A 20,592-nucleotide genomic window follows, 5' to 3' on the forward strand; every position below is an offset into this window, starting at 1 on the left:
ATCTTTCTTCACTCTCCACTGGGCTCATATTTTCCAGCCTCTCTGGCCTCATTTCTGTCCCAGGACCTTTGCACGTGCTGTCCCTTCTGTTTGGCATATGTTTCTTCTACACCTTGGAATAGTTTTTTCTCCTTCAGATTTAGTTTCATCTTACACATCCCCTTGTCAGAGAGGATTTCCCCAAGAAATTGAATGATCTTCATCACTTTCTACCAAATTACTCTACTTTATATTTTTCAAATCACTTCTGTACCTGAAATTATCTTATTTACTAATTCTCTTTTTTTTTTCCTTTTTCTTTCTTGCTGTCTGTAGTTCCATCAGTTAGCTTTTACAGCATTAAAAAAATCACCCCAAACTTAGTGGCTAAAACAAGCATTTATTTATATATATATATATATATATTTTTATTTTTGGCTGCATTGGGTCTTCATTGCTGCGTGCGGGCTTTTTCTAGTTGTGGCGAGCAGGGGCTACTCTTTGTTGTGGTGCGCAGGCTTCTCATTGTGGTGGCTTCTCTTGCTGCAGAGCATGGGCTCTAGGCGCATGGGTTTCAGTAGTTGTGGCACACGGGCTCAGTAGTTGTGGCACACGGGCTTAGTTGCTCCGCAGCATGTGGGAGGGATCCTCCCAGACCAGGGATCGAACCTGTGTCCCCTGCATTGGCAGGTGGATTCTTAACCACCGCGCAACCAGGGAAGTACCAACAAGCATTTATTAAGCTTACAGTTCTTTGGTTGGACTGGGCTTGGATGGGTGGTCTTCTGGGTTAGACTGGGCTTACTTAAGTGTCTGTAGTCAGGTAGGCGGCTCTGTTTCTGAGGGTCAGCTGGCTGTTGGCTGGCGTGACTGGAGCATCTGGGCTAGGTTTCTCGCATCGCCTGGCAGGCCAGCTTGGGCTTATTCCTGTGGATAACAGAGGATTCTCAGGAGAGCTGCGTGTACTCGTTCTCTTGAGGTTTAGTTTTGGTGCTGCCATAATGTCCTTCTGCTTCATTCTCTTGGTCAAAGCAGCCCAAATTCAAGCAGTGAGGAAACAGACACCACCTCTGATGGAGGAGCTACAGATCACATTGTAAAGGGGTGAGTATGTAGGGAAGGAATAAAGGTACTCATTTTTGCAAACAGTCTACCGTAACAGTGTATATTTGCAAATCATTTTAAATTACTCGTATCTGCATTTCTTTTGAGTTTGGGAGATTACCCACCTTACGAATCTTTGTTGGGCAAAGAGTATTTCTTCCTGTAGGAGCCGAACGAGCTACACATTTTCTGTCTATTTTTTTTGCACTAAAGGCATAGGTACTTGTGCAGGTTGGCAGTGAGCAAGGTGAGAAAGCAGGCTCCTTGGGGACCTGATTCTCCAGTTAGGGTGACAGCAAAGGTGACTGTGCTAGGTTGGTCTTTTTTTCTTTTCTTTTCACACACACACACACTGTACTTTATTTTTACAAGAGATAAATCAACTGACACCAAGCATTGTAAATGGATGACCACAAGAAAAGCAACAATGATTGCAATTACCAAAAACGAAACACACTCATACTATGTCATAATATTGACATTCAGTCCAGTAATCCTCCACTGTAACAGCTCCTTTACTTTGCAGTGAAAATTGATTTGTATATTTTTTTGCCTCTGAGTCCTTGTGGGGTTTTTTTTTTTTTATTCAAACAGAAAGTCACAAAAATTATAATCATCCTCATCAGTTCACTCAGTCCCATGTAATTAATTTTTTTTTTTCATCTTGATCTTTTGTTAACACTTTATGAATTCATCAGTTTTCCATTAGAGTTCTGAAAGTGCTTATTCATTCAGTTCAGCAGTATAGTCAGTTACCTAGGTTGGTCTTATTTGCAGTACGATTGTGTTCCTGGTGGGAAATTGGCAAGCTTACCAGCCATAGCAGCTTGGGCTCTGTGGCATGCAGGTGATTTCTTCTTCGGGCCGGTATGATGAAAGGTTTTGTATGTTTGTTTCTGAAACCTTAAGTTTGAGCTGTCTTCTTTATACCTCTCAGAGATTCTGTGAGGCATTCAATATTCTTTCAATGGACTCCTTTTGTGTGTGATCCCCAGGATCAGCTTTAGTTGTTTGCCAGGGAGGGTTCTGTTCCAGAAGTTGGTGTCAGGAATAGGGTTAATTCTTCTTACATAATGAGAAGAGTCAGGAGGTTACCAGATTAGCCCAGCTGCTCACGGAGCCCTCAGGACCACGCCTCTCTTTCTACTTGGCCATCCTCTGTGTGTTAGTGTTTTGTCTTCATATGTGTTGCCTCTTAGCTCCCTGTACTACTTCTACGTTCCAGGCAGGAAGAGGGAAAATGGGGTGGCACCTGCTGTGTCTGTTTCTTTTGTCGAGAAAGCCACAGTTTCAACAAATGCTCCTTCAGATCTTCCCTTACACAGCTTTGGCCTAAACAAGATCACCTAGATTACTGACGCAAGAGACTGGGAAGTATCTGGCTTCTTAACCTCTGGGAGGAAGGTATGAACGGAGAGAGCTTGGGAATGTGTGCTGAGTAAAATGATGACCATTGGCTGCTGCATCATTCGCTTCCCCCTTTAGAAGGGCGGTTCCTGGCAGGTAGGGTTGAACCTCGCTCATTGCTCTCTCTCCCGCACCTAGAACAGGGCTTGGCAAACACAGGACCTCAAAATTCGTTGACTAACTGGTTTTTAATCTGCTACCAACAGCTGGAGATTCTTTCTTCAAAATCTGTCTTGTATTTTGCTTTCATTACAGAACCCCTATTTTATCCTAGGCCAATTATTAAAGATTTATTGATTAGAGATTTGTTTCCATCCTATATTTCTCTCCCCAGTCTTTTCCACCCTTTGTCTACATTACATTCTGCCACTAGAAGATCATCTTGAATGCCATTTTTGTCTCATCCTTTTCTTTCTCAAAAATCCGTATTAGTTCTGTGGTAGTAAATGCAATCTCTCAGCCTGGGAGGCAACTGCTTGCATTAGCTGTCTGTTACCTCCCCACATCAGCAGCTTACTTGGTAATCACTCCCAAATACGGCTAATCTCACGGCCATCTGGTGTAGGCTGCCATATCCAGAGTATGCAGAGGACAGGCTGCAGGGCTCGCTGGGCTAAGACAGAAGGCTGTAGAGGGAAGTGAGTAAGCGAGACCTGATTTAGGGAAGACCCTCAGCGTTAGGACGGGCTGCCATGCTGTTCTGTTGGAAGGGGTGGGCAGTCGCCATTCACTTTGACCTTGTGTTTAGTCTGCAGTCTCATCGGTGGAAGTTATAGCAGGCAGGGGATCTGATTGGGCTGCAAGGCAAGGGCCATCTCTGTCCAATCAGTGGGGTCCACTGCAGTCTTTTTGCCCCAGAGAAGGGGAGCATGAACCAAGGTCAAGAACAGCAGATTGAAACACAGTCTGGCCCACAGGGAAGGCTGAAGTTCAGGGCCCTGTCTCTGAGCAGGCACTCAGCCATTCTTAATCCTCTAGAGAGGATGAGACCATGGAGGGTCAGCCTGGGGAGGCTGGGTCTGCCCTTTGCTGGACCTCAGTGTGGCAGCCAGACCGAGTCCGGTCAGGCGGGGACTGGTAACCCCACCCGCCTGCCTTCTTTGTACTTAGACAAGTGTTGCACTTTTTGTTAGAAACATATTCTTTGCTGCTGTGCTTAGAGGGAGATTCTGAAAAGCCATGGGGGACAATTCTGATACATCTCAATTTATTTGATGAAAAAAACCTTGAACCATTTTTATAACGAAACATTACAAAATTACAATATAAAATTGTCATGCTGTTTTTCAGGCAAAATTAAAATTTCAGTTTCAAACTTTGATTAAAACTCCAGTCTGTGATTACGAATTTATCCTCCCCTTTCCTTAGAGGTACTAGGGTGGAAAGAACTGAGAAACACAGAATTCGAAGACAAATAAAGGGCCGCTAGAGGGCCACTGCAAGTATTATGAAAGTTGTTAATTAAAGATGTATGTTTTTACTTATATGCGGAATCTAAAAAAACAAAAACAAACAAATGAACAAATATAACGAAACAGAAACAGACTCAGAGATACAGAGAACAATCTAGTAGCTGCCAAAGGAGGGAGAGGTGGGGAGAGGGACAAAATAGGTGAAGGTACAAACTACCAGTTATAAGATAAATAAGTCACAGGGATGTAATGTACAGAAAAGAAAATATTGTCAGTATTTTATAATAACTTTACATGGTGTGCAATCCCTAAAAATACTGAATCATTATGTTGTATATCTGAAGTAAGTATGGTAAGTCAACTACACGTCACTAAAAAGTACAAGTGCTAAGAATTTAAACTAGAAATCAGAAATTTCCATTTTTAGAACAAATTGAAAAGACCGTGTTTGAGATTTAAAAATATTTTCTTTAACAGGTAGGGAAAGCTCCTGATGATAGAATTAGTGGTAAGGATTAGCATGAAACTGCTATTTGGAGAGAATATCCAAATGACTTCCTTTTTAATGTAAAAATGTCAAGTCAGTCGAAAAGAATTTCAAGGTGTTTTTCTCACTTTTAAAAAATAACCAACATCTATCTTAAAATAAGATTTTTGCATAGTGCAGTTTTATTCAGGAATGTCTATGTCCCCTAAGCAATAAAACATCTTTCCACAGGCAGTTGTTATTTTAAAATAACAACTTAATCTAAACACATGGACCGAATGAAATTTTCCACTTTCATCTCTTGTAGCAAGTTGGAATCTTCGAGCATCTAAATACTTCCCTGTGGCAGCGTACCAAGAACACACCATGGGATATTTACCTAAAATCGCTTTTTTTAAACTGGCTGTTTCCAATCATTGATGTGAAATCCCAAGAACTGCTTATCAGCTGAGAGAGCAAAGTGGAACTGAGGATCTACTTACCTGATTTTTCTAAGCAGAGGTTTTGCTTTATTGTTCTGTCAAGATATTTAGGAATAAGTTTTTTGGATTGACTTGTCTCTAACCTTAGCTTGGTTATGTACATTTTGATGATAGCTGCATTTTCTGTCACTAATAATGAAGTTATTCCTTTTTTGGTAGAGTAAAATATACCCCTTTACAGTGCTTTGAGCACTCTTGAAGATTTTATGCCAAAGGTGATTTATCCCTGACAGGCAAATTTTTTAGAGCAACCCATTTTTTTCAGTCTTTCATTAGTAAATAGTACTTACCAAATTCTGACCAAGAGATTATAACTCATTAATTTGTCCTGAATTAGAAATAAATATTAGTCACAGAAATGATAAACTTCAAGTTAGTATAGTTTAAGAAATTCTTGAAATATATAGAATTCTGCTTCAATAATACTATTTCTCCATAAGACTGTAATAGGCTTGAACACATTTTAATCAGGATCATTTTGAATTTTAATTTATGGTACATCTAGATCAGTTTCATCTGGTCAGCCAGTGATGGAAATGTGAAATTCCACTGTGAATTTGGGGTCTTTTTGTTATCTCACTATAACTTAGACTATCAAGTCCATCATGGGCTCTGTCCATATCACAACTGTAAATACTGTATAACTGCTAGAGTTTGCTCGTTTCATTACATGAATAATATTCACCACTTTCCCAATTATTTCTCTCAGTGATCCCAAGACACAAATTACAGCCCCTACTTGGATGCCTCTAAAATCTCTCTTCTTCTGATCTCTCACCCAATATTGAACGTCATATTAATTACTGCTTTTTGGATATCACTACCTGGATCGTTTCTGTGACCTCAAACGAAGTATGTTAAAAAAAAAAACGCAGTGGTTGAGAATCTGCCTGCCAATGCAGGGGACACGGGTTCGAGCCCTGGTCTGGGAGGATCCCACATGCCACGGAGCAACTGGGCCCGTGAGCCACAACTACTGAGCCTGCGCGTCTGGAGCCTGTGCTCCGCAACAAGAGAGGCCGCGATAGTGAGAGGCCCGCGCACCGCGATGAAGAGTGGCCCCCGCTCACTGCAACTAGAGAAAGCCCTTGCGCAGAAATGAAGACCCAACACAGCCAAAAATAAATAATAAATAAATTAAAACTGCGTTTAAAAAAAAAATGAAATGGAATGGATTTAGACAGTTCCTGACTTAACAGTCTCTCCTCTTACGTAGATTTATTGTTTTTATTGACACTACAGTTTTTTCCAGGCTTGAAAAACTTGAGTTACCCATTTAAACGATACAGCAAATACTTGTTAAAAAGCCAACTCCTGTTGTCATCTTTATTCTGCCTGCTTCACACAACTTTTGCTGAACTATGCTCTGTATTGTCTTCTTTAGTTACAGTAGATTATTCATTTAAAGGATTAAATAAATTACCTATCTCCTTGCCTTCCACAATCGACCTATTGTTATGTTATTTTGGGTCTACCTCTGAAATTTTTGGAAATAATTTCCTTCCTTTCTATTCTCATTACTCTAAGTCAGCCCTCAGGAGCTCTTGATTGAACTATTTTTAGGGCCACCTCCCCAGTTTCTGTCACCACAGCCTCCTCCCTCCAAATCATCTGACTTAGCAAAGTCAGTGACATGTTGGGTTCTGATGCTGTCATTTCCATGCTCAAAAGTCTTCAGTGCATTTCCATGTTCTACAGAATAGAATCAAAACTCCTTAGCCAGGCATTTAAAAATTTTAATTTTATTCAAGTATAGTTGATTTACAATGTTGTGTTAATTTCTGCTGTACAGCAAAGTGATTCAGTTATACACATATATATACATATATATATACATTCTTTTTCATATTCTTTGATTTATCACAGGATATTGAATAGAGTTCCCTGTGTTATACAGTAAGACCTTGTTGTTTATCCATCCTATATATAATAGTTTGCATCTGCTAATCCCACACTCCCAACCCACCCCTCCCCCACCTCCCCCTCCCCCTTGGCAACCACGAGTCTGTTCTCTATGTCTGTGAGTCTGTTTCTGTTTCGTAGATAAGTTCATTTGTGTCATATTTTAGATCCACGTATAAGTGATATCATACGGTATTTGTCTTTCTCTTTCTGACTTACTTCACTTAGTATGGTCATCTCTAGGTCCATCCATGTTGCTGCAAATGGCATTATTTCATTCTTTTTTATCTTAGCCAGGTGTTTTTGATCCTCCACAGTATGCCCTCAACACACATATAGTCTTTAACATTAGATAGAGAACATTACTGCAAAGTGGTTAAGAGGTTTCACTATTTACTAATTATGTGTCCCTTGGTAAAATACTATTCCTTCCTTGATCCTGGTATTCCTAGCTGGAAAACAGGGATAATAATAGTACATACCTCATAGAGTTGTTGTGAGGATTGAATGAAATAATTTAGTTGAAGCATTAAGCATGGTTCCTGGCACAAAGTAAGTAATCAATACACTTTATTATTATTATTACTGTTACTATTATTGTTCTTGTTACTACAGCACTGCTAGATGGGTAGATAAATAGATGCTGTTTATACATGGAATTTGGTATCAGTTCAGTTCTTCTCTATAAATTTTAGAAGCTGTAATGTGAGTCTGCTACAGCACTGGGAATTATGGCTCCCATGTCATTTAGTTCCCGTGTATTTCTCGTTAGCAGTTATTTCCAGACGAAGGCCTATGCCTGTTGTGTTGTATGAAGCACATTAAAAATTGATGTGACTGCTTGCTTTATAGGATTAGTAATAAAACCGAAATGTCCATCAATTGGTGAATGGATAAACAAAATATGGTATATTCGTACACCACACCACCACTCGGCAATAAAAAGAAACAATGTACTGATATATGCAAAAACATTATGCTATTGATAAATGAACAAAGCCAGACAGAAAAGACTCCATATTGTATGATTCCATTTATATGAAATGTCCAGAATAGGCAAATCTGCAGAGACAGAAAGTAGATTAGTGGCTGCTTTGGGGTATGGGTGGAAATGAGAAATGACTGCAAATGGGGACAAAGTGTCCTTTTGGGTTGATGGAAAAGTGTGTGTATTGTTCTCTGTCATTTCATCACATGTGTAACCACCCCACAATCAAGACACAGAACTGTTCAGTCACCACACCCACTATTCTCCCACACCATCCCTAACCCTGACGACCACCAATCTGTTCTGTAATTTCGTCATTTAAAAAATGTTATATAAACAAAATCATACAGTATGTGAGGCCACTTACCTTCAATCTAATTATTGATATCTTAGGGCTTAAGTCTGCCATATTATTTTTTATTTTTTGTTCTCTTTGTTTTTTCATTTCCCTGTTTTCTCTTTCACACCTTCCTGTGGGATACGTGAACGGTTTTTAGAGTTTCATCTTGCTTTTTCTATATTGTTTTTGAGCATATCTCTTTGTGTATGTTGGTGGTAGCTCTAGGTATTACACTGTACATACATAATTATCAGTTTACTAATGTAGACATTTTACCAGTTTAAGTGTAGAAAACTTAGCTCCCCTTAACCTCCTCCATTTATATTTGTTTTAATAGTTCCTTTACATACATCGAGAACCATGTAAGACAGTATTATGTTTTTTGCCTCAACTGTCAAACAAAATTTAGAAAATTCCGGAAAAGGCAAGTCTATTGTATTTATTCACATTTATGGTCTTTCTGTTGTTCTTTCTTCCTTCCTGATAGTCCAAGATTCTTCTTTTCATAATTTCCTTTTTATTAGTTAACTTTCTTTATAAATTCTTTCAGAGTAAGTCTGCTGGTGACAAATTCTCTTAGCTTTCCTTCATCTGAGCATGTTTGGGTTACTTACTCTTCGTTCCTCAAGGATATTTTCACTGGGTATAGAACTCTAGTTGACACAGCTCTCATTTTAGTACTTGAAAAATGGTTGTAACTTCCTTCTGGCCTCTGTGGTTTCTGATGAGAAATCTGCTGTCATTCAAATTGTTTTTGTCTTGTACGTAATATGTCATCTCTGGTTGCTTTCAAAATTTTTTCTTTGTCTTTAGTTTTCTGAAGTTTGATTATGATGCATCTTGGTGTGAATTTCTTTGAATTTATTGTCTTTGGGATTCAATCAGCTTCTTGTATCATAGTTTTTCTGTTGCAGGATATGGGAAATTTTCAGCTGTTATTTCTGGGAATATTTTTTTTCAGCCCCACCTACTTTTCACTTTTTCTTCTGCAACTTTTGATGACCCAAATATTAGCTCTTCTGTTATAGTCCTAGAGGTCCCTGAGGCTCTGTTAATTATAAAAAAATCATTTTTTTCTGTTGTTCAGATTCCAGAGATAAAGAATCCATAAGTTCTGAATTGTGCACCATTCTGAGTAATGTGATGAAATCTCACACCGTCGGCTCCATCCCACCTGAGACATGAATCATCCCTCTGTCCTGTGTGTCCCACCCATTAGTCACTTAGCAGTTGCTTGGTTATCAGGTCGACTGGCATGGTATCACAGTGCTTGTGTTCAGCTGACCCTTATTTTACTTAATAATGGCCCCAAAGCACAAGAGGAGTGATGCTGCAATTCAGATATGCCAAAGAGAAGGTTCACCAGGAACCACATTGACTGATGCTTTGATCTTGGACTCCCCAGCCTCCAGAACTGTGAGAAATGATGCCTGTTGTTTAAACCACCGCTTCATAGTATTGTTACAGCAGCCTGAACTATGACAGATGCCTGTTTCAAAGTCCAGGAGATCAGTAGTGTGGGAAATTGTTTCCAAGGCAGAGACCATCCAGGTTTAACATCTAGTAATTTAACTTTATCAGAATGGACCTTACACAGAGTTCCATGTGGGTTGGATAGGAATGACAAAGGGCATGTTCCATACTAACTGCTCCAAATGATTCTGCTTCTTGAGGAAATCTGAGCCCTTCCCTGGGCTCCTTGGATCTGCCTAGAGAGGTAAATTCTAGCAGTTAAAATGAGGCAGGGTTCTTCAGGCATATATATCTCTATAACACACTACATTAAACCCAAGCAGAGGATCATTCCTTTCGCAGATACTTATCGAGTGTCTGGTGTGTACGAGGCACTGAGCTGTTCCTAGAAATTCTGAGGGAATAAATTAGTTACACTTCTGGTGCTTAATGAGTGTATTGACTAAGAAGCCACCAACGGCAGTGGGGTGACAAGTGTGAGAGAGTATATATTTATACAGATAAGTGAGCACAGTGGAGGGTATCTATTCAGCAGAGAATGCTTGTGCAGTGGGAAGGCAAGGGTGCAAGAGAGGTTCCTGAGATGAGCTGAGTGTTGAAGGAAGGGATGGAAAGGTGGATGGTGGTGTAGGGCAGGGGGTTAGGGCTAGAGAAGGCATACCGAGTAAAAGATACAATGTGTGCAGAAGTGTGGAACCACATTTAAGAAATGTCAAGTGATTCAAATTGTTGAGTAAGACACATGAGATGAAATTGGAAAAGTAAGCTGGAGTCAGACCACAAATGGTGTGGTACAGTAGGGTGTGGGAGTAGTTACTAAAGGATGTGAGAACAATGGAAGTGTTTTAAAAGAATATTGACATGGCAAAATAGTAATTTACATTTATTGAACACATTAGGACATTAGGCACTTTGCCTAACATGTAATATATATTTTAGTCTTCCCAATGAGCCTAGAAAGTGGGTGTTTCCCGCTATTTTATGGCCAGGGAAACAGTCACAGAGAAATTAAGTAAATGGCCTGGAAGGAAGAGACAGAATTTGAACTGAGGTCTGACTTTAGAGCACATATGCTTAACCTCTGTGCACTGGCTCCCTGCGGTCTGGCTCCTTGGTCAGTGGTGACCAGACAGAATGGAACAGAGATCCCCAGGTGATCTGTGCGCATGATCAAGCTTGAGAAGCAGTGGTTTAGACTTCCTACAGTGGCATCTGCCAGAGACAAGGGATGCCGGGAAGACAGCATGGTGGCATGATTGGGCAACAGGTGTATTGGTCCCCGTTCCTGATTGGAGTCATGGGAGTGGAACGTGTGTTAGGGGAGATGCTTGGGAAGGGAGGGCCCCTTCGTGCTGACTTCTATGTATGAAATTTTACTTTTTCTAGAAGTGCCCCAAAGGAATTCCTTTAGTTGAAATTCCTTCGTTGTTGAAATAGAAGGAAATGGATGTGAATTGTTTATCCGATGTGGATTATAGGATTCATTAGTCCTTAGCTATTTAAGAGCAGATTATATCTAACTCCAAACTTTTAAAATTTACACTTCAATTTTGAGCTGGTAATAATGCCATTCATGCCTATTGCTACCCTGTAAACATGCATTTCTTTAATGATGCAATTGCCCTGTCTTTGTGTGATGGTGATGGTTATAAATGGAGGTCTGTATCAAGTTAAACACTACTGTTTCTCTTATCTACCCCCCTCCCTTCCTTCCCTCTGTCTTTCCTTCCTTCACTCAGTGCCTCTCTCTCTCTGCCCTCCCTCCCTTTCTTACTCGTTTTACTTTTTAATTGGTCATTTGTTACAAAGGCAGCATTTACAAGGCAAACCGTGCAGCTTTATAATCTTTTTCCTTTTGTGGTCTGTTTGGAGGCAACGTTTGGCAGCACAAGTGTGAACCTGGTCCTTCTTTCCCAGAGGACCTTGTCTTTGCGGTTCAGAGCTGAGGTGGGAAGCCTGGTAAATCTGATTAGGTGAGGTATCTTCAAATCAGATTAGGCTACGGGTAGCCATCAGAGGCAGTACGTGTCATCTGGGGACTGCATGTGTGACAAAGTCCTGAAACATGTTCAAACCCCATGATGATTAAGCAGAGCGGTGAGAGAGCTGTGTGTGCAGAAGTGTCACATCACTTCTGGGTGGTGCCTCTCTCATTTGTCCCGTTATGCTGAGTAGCCAAATTGTTACATTTACAGGCATTTTCATAGAACTACATTGATACCATAATAAGCAAGAGTGCTTACATTAAAAACAAAGGCTGTTTGTATATTTTGGAGATTAATCCTTTGTCTGTTGCTTCATTTGCAAATATTTTCTCCCATTCTGAGGGTTGTCTTTTTGTCTTGTTTATGGTTTCCTTTGCTGTGCAAAAGATTTAAAGTTTAAGTAGGTCCCATTTGGTTATTTTTGTTTTTATTTTTATTACTCTAGGAGGTGGGTCATAAAAGATCTTGCTGTGATTTATGTCAAAGAGTGTTTTTCCTATGTTTTCCTCTAAGAGTTTCATAGTGTCCGGTCTTACATTTAGGTCTTTAATCCATTTTGAGTTTATTTTTGTGTATGGTGTTATGTAGTATTCTTTTTTTTTTTTTAGAAAGTTATTTATTTTTGGCTGCGTTGGGTCTTCGTTGCTACGCCCTGGCTTTCTCTAGTTGTGGCGAGTGGGGGCTACTCTTCATTGCTGTGCGCGGGCTTCTCATTGCGGTGGCTTCTCTTGTTGCAGAGCACAGGCTCTGGGCACACGGGCTTCAGTAGTTGTGGCTCATGGGCTCTAGAAAGCAGGCTCAGTAGTTGTGGCACACAGGCTTAGTTGCTCCGTGGCATGTGGGACCTTCTCGGACCAGGGCTCAAACCCGTGTCCCCTGCATTGGCAGGTGGATTCTTAACCACTGCGCCACCAGGGAAGTCCTGTTAGGTAGTATTCTAATTTCATACTTTTACATGTAGATGTCCAGTCTCTTATTGAAGAGACTGTATATTCTTGCCTTTGTCACAGATTAGGTGACCATAGGTACGTGGGTTTATCTCTGAGCTTTCTATCCTGTACCATTGATCTATATTTCTGTTTTTGTGCCAGTACCATACTGTCTTGATAACTGTAGCTTTGCAGTATAGTCTGAAGTGGGGTGTGTGTGTGTGTGTGTGTGTGTGTGTGTGTGCGCACACACAGTGGAATATTACTCAGCAATAAAAAGGAACGAAATTGGGTCATTTGTAGAGATGTGGATGGATCTAGAGTCTGTCATACAGAGTGAAGTAAATCAGAAAGAGAGAAACAAATATATATTAATGCATATATGTGGAATCTAAACAAATGGTACAGATGAACCTATTTTCAGGGCAGGAATAGAAACGCAGATGTAGAGAATGGATGTGTGGACACAGTGGTGGGGAAGGGGAGGGTGGGATGAACTGGGAGATTAGGCTTGACATAAATACACTACCATGTGTAAAATAGATAGCTAGTGGGAACCTGCTGTATAGCACAAGGAGCTCAGCTTGGTGCTCTGTGATGACCTAGATGGGTGGGATTGTGGGGGGGAGGGAGGCCCAAGAGGGAGGGGATATAAGTATACATATAGCTGATTCAGTTCATTGTACAGCAGAAACTAACACAACATTGTAAAGCAATTATACTCCAATTTAAAAAAAAACCTAGAGTTTTAAAAGTAAAGCAACAAAACAAAACAAAAGCAAAAGGCTTAGGTCCTTTTCTTTTTAATGACTACCATGAGTAAATACTGACTCAGACTTGCTTATCAAAGAATGACAAAATGTCATTTTTAGCAGCGTAACAACTTTTTCTCTTTAATAAAAATAAATGAGGACTTAAGGCTGTCTGGGAGGGAAATGCTTATGAATTGGCGAAGTATTTTCTCCTGAGAATGATACTAGGTAAACAAGATGCAATGCAAGGGCAACTAATTAGGAAGATTTCAGAACTGCGGAGCATGCCGGGAACTGGCTTGTTTCTGGCTATGGTCCCCTTAAGGTGAATTCTGTCTGGTGATTAGCATCACCTCGGATTAAATTAATTGGCTGTACTCAATCCCTGAGTGAATACACTAAGAATAAATCCAAAGACATTAGTTTCCTTGCACGAAACAAGCAGGTTACATATCCGGTAACATTTATGGGAATCATTCAAACAACTTAACCCATCTTTTCCTTTATAAGGGAAGTTTCAAGTTCTGGTAAGTACAAAACTATTTAAAATCTTTATTTTGAAAATAATCTATTTTAGCCAGTTGTACTTTATTTTACATATCTAGCCTACATATTTGTGTTCTGTATGTAACCATTAGAAAAACAATAAATACTGCTAATATTATCTTTACCCAAATATGCAAGAAACCTTCACAATATGCTGATCTTAAAGTAGGAGGGAACTTCAGTATCAGGAAATCAAGCAATTCGAGTGTATTAAAACATGGGAAAAGTTTTGTTTTCTTCTGATTATAAAAGCTCTATTAACTCTTTAGAGCAATCTGTGCGACACCTTAAGAAGGAGGAAGCTGCTTGTGCTTCAGCAGTGCTGTGGCTGCTGTGTGCTTCTCTTCTGAACCCTCAGCCCCAAGGCCACCCCACAGTGTTATGACCTGTGAGATGAACTACTTTTTCTTGCAGCATCAGATCTCTGAATTGCTATAGAACATTATGAATATACCTCTCTTATGTTTTGTTTTCTACTTCATTTTTCTTTCTGAATTGCTTGAATTCCTACTACATGCTAGAAAAGTAAATTAAAAATATAATTAGGACATGATGCACCTGCATCTTGTGAATCCGTCATCTGTTTTGTCAAGTGAGTAGTGGAGAGAAGGTACAGCCCTCTTGGTAGAGGCAACTATTTAGCTCTGAGCAGCACAGATGATTCAGACCAATGAAAGCACGGATCAGCATAACAATGGTTGAACCTAGTGAAACAAAGGGTATTAAAAAAAAATCCGTTTTATGTTAAAAAGCGACGCAAGTATCCATGACAGGTCCGTGGTCTGACTGTAGGCAATGAAGAGCTTGCAGAGAAGTGGGGAAGATATCGACAGCAAGCGTCAGGCCATTAGAAGAAGATTTCAATATAATTTGGGCTGGAGGCAAGAGACTGTTAACTGGGTCCTTTGCTACCTCTAGGGCAGTCAGTGGTGAGGAAAGTAGAGGGCCTGAAGATCCTAGCTTCCTCTTTTCCCTCTGTCCACCTCCACTTCTCCTCCCTCAGCATAACCTGCTGGGAGAAGAATTAGACCACGTTAGGTACTCAGTTTTTTTGCTCCCTACATAGCCCCTAAGTATCCTACTGCATTATCCGATTTCAGAGGGCAAAGAATAAACCTTGTTATCTAAAATGTATGTAAAGAAACGTTAAAAAAATTTCCATCCAAATAATTCCGATTAGTCTTTGAAGCTGATTACGAAAGGTGCACAACTAAGACAGGGTAGCTAAAAGTTGTGGAGGCGGGTAGCTCTGTTTCACGAAAGCGGACGCCCTACTGTCAAGGCTGACTGACCGCGTCGCTGGTCTGCTTGCGTGCAGCAGCAGAAGCTGCGCTAATCCCTGCCTTCTTCCTGGAGGGCATCCCCCCACTCTGTGCCCCTGGCATCGCAGCTGTACACAGCTCTTCCTCTGGAGACCGCCACCTCTCCCCAGCCTCAGCATCTCTCCTTGATGTTTTCCTGGTACCGTGACTCTTCCTCAATTGTGCTACTAAATTACTCTGTGACTTTCCCATGGACACCGTAGGACATACATATGATGATGTCAAGGCAAAGGCTGAAACGCTCCCTCTGGAACGAATCAACTTTGCACTCTGTTCCCCAGTGATGATACGATGCGCTGTATGCACGGAGATCCTTCTATTCACCCATAATACTGACTCTTCACCGTGCTCCGTGCAATGCCCACCTCACCCTAGGCTCTTAAACCTTACCCACACGTATGCAAACTCTCAACACTCTCCAAAACTTCCCCCAGTGACTCCTAGGAGTTCCCAGAGATCCTCTTACATGCAACTAGGACCAGAGGAACTTGCATTTCCATTTTGCTTTTGCTACAGCTTCCACATCAAGGTGCCTGGCAACTGCCCTGCTGCAAGTACTTGTTCTGTAAATGCTCCTCCACTGCTGGGCATATGGCATCTTCCCAGGATGTGGTAACTTTAGCTTCTTCCCTTCATGCATCAGGTTCAAAACCAATGATCAGGACGGGGCAGCAGTGGGATAGGGACAATGGGGGCCATTTCTTCCCTCCAGTTGACCCTATCTTCCATGGTCTCCCTTCTGGTCCCAGCACAAAAATCTCCTTTCTCTTATTTTAGCCCAAAACGAAGAAATCAAAACGAACAAAACCCCCAAAACAAAACCCTTAGCATATCAGCTCACATAACTGTGTTCTCAACATGACGACCAGGTCAACAGCTCTCCAAATAGTGAGATCCAGGCAGAAAACTACTGGAATTAAAAGCCTCACTACGCAATTACATATAGATAAATATAATTTCCAAAATTAGGTGAAAAATGTGTCTCAAACATTATTCATGTAAAATATTTTCAATTAAATACTAAGTAAACCAACCTAAAAAGTAGTTAGAGGCAAAGAGTTCTGAAGTCTTTTGTTTAAGTACTGAAGGAATTCATCCCTTTCACAGTTGGTGAGGGCCTGGAGATTCAGGGCATGGCACAGTTTATCAGCTGAGGATGAGGGGAGATTGAGGTTTTGCTGACTCCACTGCAAAGCTGGATTCCCCAGCTCCTGATGCGCATGCCTGCTACAGCTGCCTTTAGTGTCTTAAGTGTTATCATTACTTTAAACTGCTTGGGAAGAGAGAAGGGGAGACACATCTAATTTCTAGGCTGATCTTTGAATGCATTTTCCTAAGTTACATATAAATGAGATTTGTAAATCGTATTGGAGATAAATGAAGAGTCTTAGACAACAGCTTGCAAACATTTAAGTAGGTGATTTGGGCCAGATTTATAGCTGATTTATAATGACAGACATGCCTTGTTCATCTCTGTAATACTGATCATATTTATTTAGTTTGTTCAATTTGTCTTCAAGGCTGCAGGGCATTCTTACTCTGTCAAAAGACACCAATAATTACATTGATTTAAAACAACAGAAAATAGCCACACTATGCTACCAATGAAAAACAAGTCCAGCATCAGATAAACCCTCCCACAAGCTGCTCACTTGTCAGTCAGACTCTGGCTTCACTTGCAAGGTGGAAGAGAAAAATCTCAGTGATTGGTGAAAATGGCTCTTAAATTCCCTCCTGGGGCTTCCCTGGTGGCGCAGTGGTTGAGAATCTGCCTGCCAATGCAGGGGACACGGGTTCGAGCCCTGGTCTGGGAAGATCCCACATGCCGCGGAGCGACTAGGCCCGTGAGCCACAACTACTGAGCCTGCGCGTCTGGAGCCTGTGCTCCGCAACAAGAGAGGCCGCGATAGTGAGAGGCCCGCGCACCGCGATGAAGAGTGGCCCCCGCTCGCCGCAACTGGAGAAAGCCCTCGCACAGAAACGAAGACCCAACACAGCAATCAATCAATCAATCAATAAATGAATAAATCAATAAGCTTTAAAAAAACAAAAGTTATTTAAAAAAAAAAAAAATTCCCTCCTGAAGTTCTCACTTTAGAACCACCACGGGGAGCAGTAACCAGATTGCACCATTTTAAGCAGCCCATAGTAATGTCATTCATTCTAAAAATATTTGTTTAGTGCAGCGTTTCCCAAAGTAAGATTAGTAGTGTGTTAGATAATGTACCTGCATGTTCTACAATCTGTAATGGAAACATTTTACACTACCTTAACATGGCCCTTAGTTAAGGATATATATGATACATTCCTTCTAGAATTTAATGTCAGGAGCCAATTTCCTCTAGATGAGTTCATTTGATTCCATCCAACAGACAATTTGAACTTTATAAACTTTTCCTGTTTTCTCCCTTTTCTTTAACTGCCGGGACATGCAGAACTAAATCGATCAGTTGCAAAACTCTCTTTTCTCATTGGATGATGGTTTCTGATTTTACATTTTTTAACTGTTCAATAATACCTGCTAATTTTAAAGATTCACAAAATTTGGCAATGTATAAAAAACACAAACATTATCCATAGCTCTGCCATCAGAGATAACCACCATCAACAATGAGCTGTATATACTTCAGACTTTCTTCTTCTAGTATAATAAATATTGTACACATTGGCAATGGCATAGCATGTGTATTCTATAAGCTGCTTTTTCGCTTAGTAATAAATAGGTCATGACCATTTTTCTATGCCAATAAATAAAGCCATGTTCAACGGCTCATAGTTTTCCATGGGTGTATACATCACGATTTATCTACCTAGGCCCTTATTAGTGTCTTTAGGTTGTTTTTAATGTTTCAATGATAAATACCGTTAGTTAACTGCTGCTTTTATGTCTTTTTAAAAATTATTTAATTATTTATTTATTTATTTATTTATGACTGTGTTGGGTCTTTGTTTCTGTGCGAGGGCTTTCTCTAGTTGCGGCAAGCGGGGGCCACTCTTCATCGCGGTGCGCGGGCCTCTCACTATCGCGGCCTTTCCCGCTGTGCAGCACAGGCTCCAGACGCGCAGGCTCAGTAATTGTGGCTCACGGGTCCAGCTGCTTCACGGCATGTGGGATCCTCCCAGACCAGGGCTCGAACCCGTGTCCCCTGCATTGGCAGGCAGACTCCCAACCACTGCGCCACCAGGGAAGCCCTATGTCTTATTTTAAGCCCCGAAAGTTATTTTTCAAAATAGGTAGGTATAATGAATGAATCAATGAATGAATGAATGAAATTCGAGGAAGAGCTATCGGTAGCTGGCTTTCGCATTAGCACCTATTCTTCACGGTGTGAAGATGAATAATTTTCTTCCCTCTCCAGGTCTCAACCAAAATGAATGAAACTCCTTCCACCAGTTTTTCCATGATTCGTCGGATTTCTTCTGAAGGTCAGGTTCCTTCTCCTCGCCAGCTGGGCGTCACTCAGCCTGTCGTGGCCAAAAGGATCAGTTTCTACAAGAGCGGAGACCCGCAATTTGGCGGCGTCCGGGTGGTGCTGAACCCTCGTTCTTTCAAGACATTGGATGCTCTGCTGGATAACCTGTCGGGGAAGGTGCCCCTACCCTTCGGGGTGAGGAACATCAGCACCCCCCGAGGAAGGCATAGCATCACGCGCCTGGAGGAGCTGGAGGACGGCCACTCGTACCTGTGCTCCCACGGCAGGAAGATGCAGCCAGTGGACCTGGACAAGGCCCGCCGGCGGCCGCGGCCCTGGCTCAGCAGCCGGGCCCTCAGTGCGCACGCGCAGCGCGCACGCGCCGCCGCCGCTCCCGCCGCTCCCGGCATGCTGCGCGCGCCGCGGCGGATTGTGGTCTTCAGGAATGGCGACCCGAAGACAGGGCGCGCAGTCTTCCTGAGCAGGAGGGTCACGCAGAGCTTCGAGGTCTTTCTGCAGCACCTGACGGAGGTCATGCAGCGCCCGGTGACCAAGCTCTACGCCACGGACGGAAGGAAGGTGAGCGTCGTGAGGGACGTGATGGCGCCCCCGGGGAAGGAAGGCTTTTCCCGCGCCTGTGCGTGTGCGTGTGTGCGTGCGTGCATGCTCCCTGCTCATGGAGGGCGATGGCTCCCCCCGGTGGCTGTTCTTCGTTTCCAGGTCAATGCAACGAGGCGTGGGTCCCGTGGGCCTCTTTTTTTTTCCTCGCACGCCCAGTTCCCCGAGCCTCGCGTTATAGAATGTGTCGGCACAGAATCTGTCTTGACGCTATTTCTTGAAAAGGCGTGGCCAAGAGTGACATTCTGTTGGGTACAGAAAGCTTTTCCTGTGACCTGCGTGTCACTTTCCCGGTGCTGGCGTGTCTGTCAGGCCCTTTCCCAGCTGGATGCTTGGGGGGGGAGGACAGGGGCAGTGCTGTGTATCCTTTAAAGGTTTCTTTGGTTACGATGGCAGAAGACCGGTCGGGCTGTGCCAGCTGTGGGCTGAAGACGGGCGTTGGTCTAACACCCCCTTCCCCCCTCCCCTTTGGTTCTTCGGTATTTTGTATACGTCATTTGGTGCCCAGTGAGTGGTGAGTGATTATCACTTTCAAACCCAGGAGGCTGTTGAGTTAATCAGTTATAAACTCACCGTATGGAAAGAACGAAACTTCATGCTGCTCATGTCAGGACCATAACTCTGATTTTTTCCCCCTAGGTCCCCAGTCTCCAGGCTGTGATCCTGAGCTCTGGAGCTGTGGTGGCAGCAGGAAGGGAGCCATTTAAACCAGGAAATTATGACATCCAAAAGTACTTGCTTCCTGCTAGAGTACCGGGGATTATCTCTCACCGTGTGTACCCCAAGGGAAATGCTAGGTCAGAAAGCAGAAAGAGTAAGTCACTTAAATATATAGCCTTTATTTTTAGCACTGAATTTTTTTTTTTTTTTTTTTTTTTAATCTCAACAACAACAAAAATTCATCTTAAATGACCAATTTCCTTCATCACAGCAAAGGAGAGGATCAAAACATTCTAAACTGAAATTCGTTATATTTGTAGCTGGAGAGAGTCATAGAGATCATCTGATAATTTTTTTAAAAGATTTTTTTGAAATCAGTCAATGATATATCTGTTTAAATTGATGAGGTTTATTTTTTTGTTTGTTCTCTGTTTTTGTTTTTGCATCTAATACCTAGATAAAAGATCGAAGTGCCACCATTTCTTGATTTAGGGAGGAATTCTAAATTCTGTGGAATATGTGTAAGTGACACTCTGGTAGTTGCAGAGTTTTCTCTAAATAATACTATGCAGATCATAGCTGAGCTCAGGTTAGTTGATCGATGTATTTAAAAAAAAATCTCTGGAAATTCCCTGGCTGTCCAGTGGCTAGGACTCCACGCTTCCACTGCAGAAAAGAGGGCACGGGTTCAAACCCTGTCCAGGGAACTAAGATCCTGCATGCCGCACTGCGTGGCCAAAACTAAACAAAAAAAAGAAACCTCTAACTACATACATGCTCTACTTTCTGAAGT

General features: G+C 41.8%; 1 protein-coding gene across 1 annotated transcript in view; it reads left to right on the forward strand.

Moving 5' to 3' along the window:
• RP1 (RP1 axonemal microtubule associated) overlaps positions 1-20,592 on the forward strand; it is a 65,901-nt gene that overhangs the window by 38,022 nt on the left and 7,287 nt on the right. Inside the window, exons 7-8 of the mRNA XM_068525575.1 lie at positions 18,468-19,100; positions 19,779-19,953. Coding sequence (XP_068381676.1) covers positions 18,480-19,100; positions 19,779-19,953 — 796 coding nt within the window. The 5' untranslated portion in view covers positions 18,468-18,479. The remainder of the gene's footprint in view (positions 1-18,467; positions 19,101-19,778; positions 19,954-20,592) is intronic.

The sequence above is a fragment of the Eschrichtius robustus genome, chromosome 17, assembly GCF_028021215.1.
Source record: "Eschrichtius robustus isolate mEscRob2 chromosome 17, mEscRob2.pri, whole genome shotgun sequence".
Lineage (NCBI taxonomy): Eukaryota > Metazoa > Chordata > Mammalia > Artiodactyla > Eschrichtiidae > Eschrichtius > Eschrichtius robustus.